Source organism: Humulus lupulus, chromosome 1 (assembly GCF_963169125.1).
Source record: "Humulus lupulus chromosome 1, drHumLupu1.1, whole genome shotgun sequence".
NCBI lineage: Eukaryota > Viridiplantae > Streptophyta > Magnoliopsida > Rosales > Cannabaceae > Humulus > Humulus lupulus.
Window position 1 is genome coordinate 196423821 of NC_084793.1, and position 12273 is coordinate 196436093.

The 12273-nt window shown below is 30.0% G+C and overlaps 1 protein-coding gene across 1 annotated transcript; it reads left to right on the top strand.

The window, feature by feature from the left end:
- Positions 1-8174: 8174 nt before the first annotated feature.
- LOC133802158 (U-box domain-containing protein 26-like) lies at positions 8175-10283 on the top strand. The gene has a single exon (XM_062240433.1). The coding sequence runs from the start codon at positions 8825-8827 to the stop codon at positions 10019-10021; it is 1197 nt and encodes a 398-aa protein (XP_062096417.1). The 5' UTR covers positions 8175-8824; the 3' UTR covers positions 10022-10283.
- Positions 10284-12273: the final 1990 nt, after the last annotated feature.

Here is a 12273-nt window from a genome sequence, read left to right on the forward strand (position 1 = left end):
AAGTTTTTTACTTAACCTTTCTTATTTGATTTATTTTAACAACAAATTTCCTAAATTATATTTTTGACCACTACTCTTTTTTTAATAGGTTGTTATACAATTTTTTGGTAGAACAAGGGCGCCAAAATAAGTTTTTATTTGTCAATCCTAATGTTGTAGCCATTAAAGGAAGTTCATTTGAAGAGTGTGTTCAAGGTCTGTTCAAGCGCTGTTGTCAATTAAGATCAAGTGAGCAACTTATGATTGTCCCCTGGAACCATGGGTAAGTTCAAAAATTTGTTACTGCCAGATACTTAGTCCTTATAACATTTGCGTTGGAGACTTATACCAAGTATTGTTTTTCTTGTGCAGTGATCATTGGATGTTGATTATATTGGCCCCATATGCATATTACGTTTGTTGTTGTGATCCGGTGAACTCAGAACTGGAAAACCGTGAAGAAATTGTGGCAGTAATAGTCAATGCTTTCAACCCTTTTCTGAACAGTCTACCAAAACCTCCCGAGATTCCAAATAATATAGAAATTGTGCAACCGAAAGTAAGTAACTACGACTTTAATTATTTTAAAAATTTATACTTGAATTTTACTAATATTTTTTATATTAATTGCTTGATATTTTATTTAAATATTAGTGTCCGCACCAACCAGACAATGTAGCATGTGGATATTACGTGATGAGAATGTTCAAGGATTACATTGAACATTCACGACCTGGACGTTACTTGAAGAAAGAGGTATGCATATAAATTTATACAAAGTTAACAATTTATTTATTATTAAAGTATATATAATCAAATAATGATTAACTAATATATTTTACTTTGTATTTTTTGTAGCTAAACACTACGCCATATACACCAGCACAGATTAATGAAATGCGACAACACTGGGCGAACCATATGCTACCGATAATTCAAAGTCATCGTCCCACATATTAGGTTTTTTTTTACTTTTACTTTTTCTTTCTTACTATATGTCTAGCTAGCTAGTGTAATATTTGTTAATTTTGTATGTTTAACAACAAATATTACAATTTTGTATATTTAGCTAGCAAAAACATATTAGATACATATTTCAGTTTTATTAATGAAAATTCAAATTTTAAATTTGCATATAATTTAGATTTTTTAATTAAAATATTTAATTCTATTTCAAAAAAAAATAATATTTAATTCTATTAATTAATATACTTAAATAATTATTTAATTTAAAAAAAATACAAAAACCAATGATGACTCGTTATATGAGTCATTGAATGTCTACAAAGTCTCCCTATGGGAGACATCATAGGGTGTACGTGTAGGACCTATGATGTCTCCCAGGGGGAGACATTGGATATCTACAAAGTCTCCCCATGGGAGACGTTGTAGGTACCTATGACGTCTCCCATGGGGAGACTTTGTAGACATCCAACGTCTCCCCCTGGGAGACGTCATAGGTCATATACGTACACCCTATGACGTCTCCCAGGGGGAGACGTTGGATGTCTACAAAGTCTCCCCATGGGAGACGTCATAGGGCCACATTAGATGGCTCCTGCAACAACGTCTCTCATAGGGGGAGACATTAAATATCTACAATGTCTCCCTCATATAGCCATTAAATGCCTATTTTGTTGTAGTGATCATTTCATCAAAATCAGATTCGTAGAAAAGAATACAACAAGATTGTGGCAATAGCTAAGAGGGATTCTTACATTATCTAAGTCAATACTTGTGTACACATTATTTCTTTACTAATTGGTTTATTTTCCAGGCATGACCCCGTGGATGTAGGTTATTTGAAATGATTTCTGAACCACGTAAAAATTCTCGTGTGTTGAATTTTTACCTATTTTCTGTTTCTGTTTAACAGTTGCATAAGTAGTGTTAACAAAACTAGAATCAGCCTGAACAACTTAATTAGTATTCCGCATTTAATGAAGTTTTTTTTAAAAAAATCATTTGGTAATATTAAAATACAAAATTTCAAAATTATATCTTCTTGTTTTTATCCAAACAATAATAGAACTAAAAATTGAAGAAAATCAAAGTAAGCAATTCAAAAATAATAATTGATCAAATTTTAGAGAAACCTAGGATTACAATTTTTCCTCAATATTTCATTTGAATATATTTATTCTCACTTAATTCTATCAATCAATACATGATGTTAACAAAGAATCCACAAATATTCACAAGCCTCTCTCTAGATGGTCATACAAAAATATCTTATCTTATCTAATCAATTATCTATCTTCCTATGATAATCAAATTAGCAAAAAATTCATTAAGCACATGTTCATATTTAACAATTATATATGCCCCAGTGGTATTTTCCTATCCTATGTGAAACTCACATATATTTACTCAGTGATCATACATTATTCTATTCATGGTCAAACACAAATTTCTCTTTCCCAAGTTCCTTAAGGTTCCCTAATCAATCTAATTAGTGATCAATTAATCAAAAACATTAAGAATGAACAACTTAATATTGAATTCAGAATTAAGATCAAAAAACAAATTCAAGCTACATATCAAGTTCCAATTGCAATCTTAGAATAAGAAACTAGCTCATGGTAAGACTAGTGTAAACAACATAAAATATCATAATTAAATTCAGCATCATGGGGTTTACAAGGAAAAGCAAGAGGAAAATAATACAAGAGATGAAAACTCTTGGAAATAAACTCATCTAATCTTCAATTCTTGATTCTCATCTGTCTCCTTCTCACTCTAGCCTTTTTGAATTTATATCTCTCTCCCTAAAAATCTGCCAAAATTCGCGCTCCTTAAAGCCCCTTATAGTCTATCTCGAAATTTGCACGAAGAATAAGCAAACAAAGCAAATTTCATTTTCTGAATTTTCACTTAGTATCGCGACACTAAGTCTGGTTGTTGCGACACTAACTGCTGCTTGTACATTATATTTCTCATTTCTTCTTGCATCCCTTTACTTGTTCTAATGACTCTCAAAACTACAAAACACACTTGAATTAAGTAAAATAAAACTCCAAAACACTTTCAAACAATAAATTTTAAGGAATTCAATTATAGTGTTAACACCCAATATAGTATATGAGTAGTTCTAAACTAGCAGTCTTCTCTCAAATTATAAATAAGTAATTCAAAGAGAAATAATCAATGTAATATTGGTGACGATTAAATATTTAGATTAGAGTAGATAAATATCACTTTCATTGCACAATCCAAGGCAAGTTTTAAAATATTTAATAATATTATGGTTCTTCATTCAATTAATATTAATCCATAAATATATGCTAAAAAAAATATATTAATCCATAAATATAGACATAAAGTTGAAGAGATTGCGTGTGGCTTTTAGCTACTATGCAAATTCTTACTTTGATTTTTTCCTCATAATTTTTTATTGACCAAATGCTATTAGAATAACCATTTCATAAATCAATTATGATTTATCTATTATAGTTCTTATGGAATTCGATACGTTCAAATGGCAGACAAGATAGCATTCAAAAGTCCTTATTTTCTTCAAACTATTCCTTCTTCTTCTTCTTTTTTTTTTTTTTTTTTTTAATGGGGTTTGCTTTGTCTATATATTGCTTGGCTTTCTCTCTCCGAAACATCTAAATCTTATTATTATTTCTTTTGGCCAAACTTACCCGTCTTAGAGGGCATCATTTGTTTTTTGTCTTCTTGCCTACTCAGTTGAAAGAGATGTATATATAATTAATGGGTTTGAGATGAAAAATATATAAATAAAATAAAAGCAGGTAGTTTTTTCTTCCTAATTTAGCACTTTTGGTCATATGCTTTACATAGTCTTATTTTATATTATATTTTTTTCGAAAAAAGAAAAAGCAAAATTAACCCTACTTTTTTTTGTTATAGGTATGCAAGATGACACAACCCACATTCAATGGCAATTACAAAGAGCGTGTTTTGAAACAAATTACGTAATAAGTGATTATAGACGTGATACTTTGGCCACTATTGTATAGTATTGAGCAATAGTGTTACCATTTAGCTTATTACATTTTTTATTTCTTTCTAGAAGTCTTCTTTATTTTTATTTTTGAGGGGGCACCAAAAAAAAAAAAAACATAAGATCATACGCCCAACTATATATTGGTGCTAGCTTAAGTAGTTCTAGAATGAATAACTGTATCGTTTTATCTTTGAAGGGTCAATTATAAGTTTATAATTGTTTGTGAGAATTCTTATAAGAATATACGATTTTAGTATTCTTTTGTTTTCTTTAATATACAATACAAGCTTACACCCTCTAGTTTATTAATTAATACTAAAAACTACCATTTATTTTATAAATCAGTGTGAAAACATATCTTGAGCATAGTTTTAATCACATTTATTTTTTATATTAACAAAATACGTTTATTTTAATTACATAATAATATAATATATATTAAAAAAATCAAAATTTAATACTTTTAATTAATAAAAAATCTTAAATTTTAAAATATTAATAGTTTTCTCCTTTTTTTCCCTAGGTTTTTAATTAATTGTGATAATAATAATTAGACACTTGAAAATAGTTGATTTTCTAGAAAGTTGTTTGGAAATTTTTAAATAATATTATCATTCTTTCAATTAACTAAAATCTTAAGAGTAAAAGGGAAAAAAACCTAACAAAATTATTAATTTTTTATTTTCAATTTTTAACTAAATTTTTTTATATATTTTTTAAAAACTTGAATAGTAAATTTAAGAAGAAAAAAGAGGCAGTAGATGGATATATGGATTCTATTCTATGCTTTGATGAAAAATTATGGTGATGTTTGCCCTAGAAAGAGGATAAATTTTGCACAAACGTTAAATCTAGCATAGAATGGTAACCAAAATAGATAGTATAAAATTAACAATGAGTTAAATAAGATATAGAGGGTACGTAGTATAATAATAATAATAAGGGAATTTCTTCCATCCCTCGCTTTAATTTGAAAGACTTAGTCCATTAATTTTGAACCCTTAAGTTCATTTTATTATGTGTTTAGATGGTTGGATTTATATATTTGGATGAGAATGCCTTAAAATACTTATATACCTTTTGGTAGCCCCTAACAACCAGTAACATTTTTGCTTTTAATACTTTTTGTTACACTTCTTTTGTTTATAATTTCTAAACCAATATCTAAGTTTTATTTCTTGTCCAAATAAACACATTTAAAATTAGGGAAATAGATTAGAAATTAAACACAAAATTTACCAATAATTAAAATACAACAAATTTAAACAAAATATGTGTAAAAACACACAAATTCTATACAAATAAAATAATGCTAATTAATTCAAATTTACTTCAAAACATAATAAATTAATTAAAAACTCAATAAGTAATTTATTTTTTGACATTAAAATGTGATAAAATAATTCTATTTGTAGAGTTAGTAGTGTAATATAAAAATTCCATATATAATTTTCTAAATACTACTCTTTTAAGCCTTTGACATATATAATTTTCAATGACAATAAGATGATAATAAGACCTAAACAATTAATTTTATCCTTTTTTACTAATTAAATTATATGCATGTATTATAATAATTACTACAAATATATATTAATCAAACATAATTTGTGTTTCGCTAAATTAAAATTATATCTTAAACATTATGAATCAACAGTATACGAAGACTTTGATTAAAAAAAATATAAAAATACAAAAATTTGACTTATTTATTTGTACAAACAATTGTGTCAAAAACATTAGCAAAAATATTTAATGTTAAATATTTAGTTATCTAGTTAATCTGATGGTAAAATATATTGGCAAAAATGATTAATACTAAACATTCTACTACCTATTTATTTATTTTTAATCTAATTGTCAAATACATAATATATATTGACAAAATTAATTAATGCTAAATATTATGCTATTTATAAATTTTTTTTGTTAAATAAACATCTAATTAATCTTATTGTCACATATATATTGGAAAACATTAATTAATGCTAAACTTGTAAAAGGTTTTTTTTTTAATCTAATTAATCTTATTGTTAAATATAGTGACAAAAATAATCAAATACTAAACATTCTACCATCTATTTATATATATATATATAAAACATCTATTAATCTTATTATCAAATATATTGAAAAAATTAATTAATGCTAAAAATTCTACCATTTATAAAAAAAAAAAAGTCTTAAAGAAACATCTAATTAATTTTATTGTCCAATATATTTGCAAAATTAATTAATTCTAAGCATTCTACAATCTATAAAAAAAATTATTTGTGTGTTTGTTTTTTTAAATCCAATTAATCTTAGTATCAAATATTTTACCAAAAATAATTAATGCTAAACATTCTATATGATCTAAAAATTTTTAACACTACTTAAAAAATTAGAATACATAATTCATATGACTCATTATACAACATAATATATTCTCAAACCATGTATATAGTATATATTTTCATACATAATTAATGGTAATTCAATTATCCTAACATTAAAAAAATAAAACAAAAATCAAATTAGTCCAGAAACTTAATTCATTTCTTACACATAAAACAATAAAAATATGTATTAGTTTTTGTTAGATACTACCCTAATAGTGTTCCGTAACAAATCATTAATAATTACTTAGCACCAACCAAAATCTTACGTGCCCAATATCATAAATAAGTGCTAACTTCAATATAAATTTATTATAAAGTCTTAAATTATACATATTATCGGACATACAATTACAATTATGTCCTCACTTTTTAAAGCTACATCACCAAAAATAAATTCAACCAGACAACCAGTTATAGGAAGTGAACACCAAGAAAATAAAAATTTCAACACCACCCAACAGGTAACACTTTGCCAAAAAAATGGTTCCCACGTGAAGGCCTAAGTTGAGGGAGGGAGTAAAGAATTTCTCTAATAATAAATATATATATATATATTTATATAGTGGCTCAAAGCGACTTTATGTGCAAAAGTCTATATGAGCATTTGATAAAGATCAAGAGGATGGGATAATATATGAGAAATGATGGCCTCATCAGCTGTTATAAATTGACTATTATGTCTAAAGTTTGGCCAGTCAAAAGTCAAAGCACAGAGTCAGTAGATGCATACATGGATTCTATTCTATCCTTTGATGCTTCCACTGCACATGTTTGTTACCTTATGGCTTCACGTATTCTATTTTAACTGCTTTAACTTTTACAAGTAAAAGAAAAAACAGTCATGAATATAACTTTGAACAAAAAAAAAAAGAATCTTTTGAATTGAATATTTGAGGATAAATTTGGACTAAGTTAGTGGGAGGAATATGGAAATTTGTTATTTATTATTATTTTTTTTTGCAAGTTATTAGAAATTTCAAACATATGCTTCAAGAATATCAATTTGCTGACTAACTGGTAATGTAAAATAAATAAAAATGAATTGTGTATATATTCAATTAAGACTGAATAATCTTTCTATTAGTTATCATGGTTATTCATATTATACATCTAAAAAAGTTTGGGAAATGGGATAAAGATAGTTCAACTTATTAGTGGTGATTGTATGTTACATTTTCTCAAATGTAAAAGGTTTTACAGTTCCATTTCTTACCCACTAAATAAATATTATTGTTATTTTCTATGATGACATAAAAATAAAATTAAAAAATTGAGTATCATATTCAAAGGAAAAGACCAGGAGAAAGAGTTAAAGTTGATTAATCGCAATGTACATATTTTATTTAATAAACCCAGTAGTATGTAATAGATCCAAAAAAAAAAAAAAACTTTGCCATTTGATTTTATTTTATAAATCTTGGCCAACCAAAATAACATGAGTTGAGAAAAATTAAAAATGAAAAAACCAAAGTATCATTGGTAAAAGCAACTTATTTGCCATATTCTATCATTATTAACACATCAGGGATGGGGGTGTTACATTGATTTGATCCCACCAATAATGGAGTCCCATAATATTTTTTTTATATATATATTTCTAACTATTCTCATGAGTATCCCTCAAAAAAAAAAAAAAAAAAAAACTATTCTCATGAGATCTGTGACCACCATTACTCTCTTTCTCTCTCTCCCAATTTAATTTGTTTTAAACAAATGTTGGGTGGATTCAAACTTCAAAGACATTAACAATAAGTATTTTTCTATGGTGGGTCAGTTTGACTGGATTAATAAACACACACAAAGAAAGAGAGAGGTGAGGTGAGGTGAGGTGGGGACCATTTCACAAAACATTATTCTATATTACTACTAGTTTCAACCTCTCTTACTCCTTCCCCATCACTAGCTAGGATAAGGTCATTTTGGCTCTCTCTAGTGTTTCTATGTTTGATGTTCTCTTCTGATTATTTCTCCAACTAAGATTGCACTTTTGCCTCTTTTCTCTCTCTCTCTCTCTCTCACACACACACTCTACCATGGGTTGTCTGCCAGAGAAATTTGCAACTTAGTCTTCACCAAAACTCTCTCACCCCCCCCCCCCCCCCCCCCCCCATCTCTTTAGAGTATGCTCTTTAAATCCTGACCTTTACACTTTTCCTTTCTTGCATTACAAACTCTCCTCATACTCTCTCTTAACTCTTATTATATATAAAGCACATGTTTTAGTTGGCTCCTGAGTCTTTTCAACAAGTCTGATTTATGAAATATCATATTCTAATTTCACAAAACCTTTGCCTTTTATTGTAATTTATACCTAAAGAGATCTGCCCACATGTTGCATTGTAGTAAAATATTCAGTCTTTCAGCATCTTATATACTATTTGTGGGATATTTTTAGTCTTCACTCTTCTTTGGTTCAGCCAAATTTGTATATTCATACAAAGAACAAAACTTTTGTTGCTTCTTTTCAGTCTCTATTTCTTGGTTTTCTTCCATGAAAGAGGCTGAAATGACTGTTCCTCACTTGTTCAGATGTCCAATCACTCTAGAATTGTTCAAAGATCCAGTCACTCTTTCCACAGGTCAAACTTATGATAGATCAAGCATAGAAAAATGGCTGGCTGCAGGCAATCTGACTTGTCCAGTCACAATGCAGAAGCTTCATGATCCAACCATGGTTCCAAACCACACGCTTCGCCATTTGATCGATCGTTGGCTTCAAATGGGACACCAATTTGATCATGAAGACCTGGTAATAATTGATTCTGTGGCTGCAATCAAACACAGCTTGGAATCTCATGACACCACCTTTGAAACAAAGCTTCAATTGCTTGAAAACATTCGAGTTTTGTCCCAAGAATCATCGTCCAGATCTTGTTTGATCCAGTTAGGCTTCTTGCCTTTTCTGCTAGAGCTAGCTTTTGGTAGAGTTGAGGCCAAGATATCAGAAGAGTATGCCAAGTTCGTAGAACAAGCATTGTTGTGTGTTTTGAAACTGCTGCCCTTTTGTGAATTGGAGTCTCTTAATATTCTTCTACAAGAATCCAAATTTGAATCTTTCTTATTTTTGTTCAAGCATGGTAGTTCGTTGGTGAAGATGAATATTTGTCAATTGATAGAGACCACCTCAGCTTCTTCAGAGACTAATGAACTTCGCTCCATGCTTGGGAAAAAGAGAGAGCTCTTGCATGAGATGGTTCAATTAGTACACCAGAATTGTGAAGCTTCAGATGCAGGAATTAAAGCCTTGTGGACATTACTATCTTCCCCCGAACTGAATCAAGAAACTTTGATCACCGAAGGCGTTGTAGACGGACTAGTATCGTACATTTCTAGCAGTGAAAGGAGGGAAAGTAAAAGCTTTGAACCATTGGCTATGGCCATTCTTGAGAAGCTTTTAGCACTTGACAGTGCAAAAGAGGCACTCGTGAGTAACCCCAATGGGATCACCACTCTCGTCAAGAAAATTTTCAGGGTTTCCAATCATGAGGGGAGTGAAAATGCCGTCGGATCACTCATGGCAGTATGCTATGGTTCTTTGCAGGCAAGGGAAGAAGCCATTGGAGATGGAGTTTTGACTCAGTTATTGTTACTTCTTCAAAGCCAGTGTAGTGGAAGAACCAAAACCAAGGCAAGAATGCTACTCAGGCTTCTTAGATCTAAGTGGATTGAAGATCCAAACCATGTCTAATTTCTCTCTGTGGGTTCCATATATAAAAATATACACTATCAGGTTAAAATTCTCTTCTCTTAAATAATGTAGGATCTGTATAGGTGTATAAAGCTGTCTGTTTGGTTTCAACAAGTGAAAATTTGGTTACTCTCTCAAAATCCCGCATGGCAGGTTTTTGCCATTCGTGCGAAACCAGCTCATAAGTGGCCATAGTAAATTGATTTAAATGAACAGTTGTCCCCAAAGAAATCCCATCAATTAATAGTATTACATGTGTAAACTTTTGCTTTCTTCTATGTTTTGTAGTGAGAACACAAATTCACTATATCTTATCTCAACGTCATGAAATGAAAGTTCTTACTATTGGTGCTTTTAAAGCATGAAATTATAAGACACCAAATTAAATTTCCCTCGTACGCCCCAAGTCTACTATAACCAATTGAAGCTTAAGTATTTTTTTGGCTTGATAACAAGTAGATAAATGATACGTTCATCTTAAGTGGTTAAAATTGACATATAACTTGACACTCAATTATCATTATTATACTTTCTTAATTAACAGTACCATTTGGACCACTTTGTACCCTCCAGTCAAATGTGCATATAAATGGTATCCCAAATCCTTGTGGTAACTACAGAATTAGTGTGCTGGCTGTTCCATCATATGTCAAAAGAAGGAATTGAATAGTCTACTAAGAGCCACACGTACAATAAGCCCTGTCCCATCAGTTAGCATTGCAAATTGATTAATGCAAACACTAGTTGGTTTGCTAATTCAACACACAAAAATAACCGGACTCCACTGTAAGCACCGAGCTAAGACAGTTGAGTATACGAAAAAATCTTTATATTGGCAAAACAACAAATAAAAATGAGTTTATAGGAAAAGGAATATTGAGCCTTTCCACTCAATAGGCTAATCTTTTAAGATAAAAGTCTCAATCTCAAACAATCCAAGAGCATACACCGCACAAAGAAATCAAGGCCAAATTACAAAAGAACACAAATGATATGTCTATATTTCTTTGTTCTTTGTACTAAACTTGAAGATCCATTACAATTCTCAACTTCTTTTCTTAATGATTCATACAATTGTTTCCAAAACATTTACTAAATTGATTCCTGTCGATTATGATTCAACCACTTAAGAGAGCTGACTTATGTGGCATCTTACCTGTCATCTTTAGTTAAGTTAGTTGGAGACTTATGCCTATATATATTGGCTTTGTAAAGGGGCTCGGGTACTGATAGAGTTTTGTGAGAGAGTTTTGTAACAGAGAGATTGAGATGAACTAGTTTGGTGTAATCAAGAGTGAATTGAGACAAGTCTCATTGGTGTAAAGATCTTTGTATTGTAATACTCTATTGATCAATAAAGTAAGCCATTATTGTGGTTGTTGGGACCATTGGATGTAGGCTCTTAATTGAGCTGAACTAAGTAAATTCTTGTATTTTTGTTTTATTATTTTATCTACTCCTATTGTTTGTTATTTCACAAAAAGTGGTACCAGAGACCAAGGTTTCACTGGAGGGATCAATAATTAGTTTGGTGGTAATCTTGGGAATTCAAGAATCGGTGCAAGAATAGGATCTGCTAAGTTTGAAGTGGATAAGTTCACTGGAGAAAATGATTTTGGTCTGTGGACGATCAAAATGAAAGCTTTGCTTATTCATCAGGGTATCTCATACGCCATTGATGAAAAATTGTTGAAAGCTCCAAAAGATGAGAAGGTCAAGAAGGAAACCGAGACAAAATCACATAGTGCTATCTTGTTGAGTCTTGGGGATGAAGTACTGAGAGAAGTGTTAGATGAGGATACTGCAATTGGTTTGTGGAAGAAATTGCCAACCATTTATCTCAAGAAATCGTTGGCCAATAAATTGTATCTCTAGAGGAAACTATACACACTGCGAATGGAAGATGAAAAAGAGCTTAGGAAACATCTTGATGATTTTAATAGAATAATTCTGGAACTCAACAACATTGGGGTGAAAGTAGATGAAGAAGATCAAGATATCATTTTACTCAGTTCTTTGCCTAAATCATATGAACATTTCGTTGATACAATACTCTATGGAAACAACACTTTAACTATGTCTGAGGTTAAGGCACTTCTGAATTCCAAAGAGATTTAGAAGAAGGCAGAAGACAAAGGAGATTTCAGTGGAGAAGGTCTTATAGTCAGAGGAAGAAATGAGAAGAGGAGCTCCAAGAATTATAGGAACTCGAATGGTTATAGAAGTCAGAGTACTCACAGGTCAAAATCCAA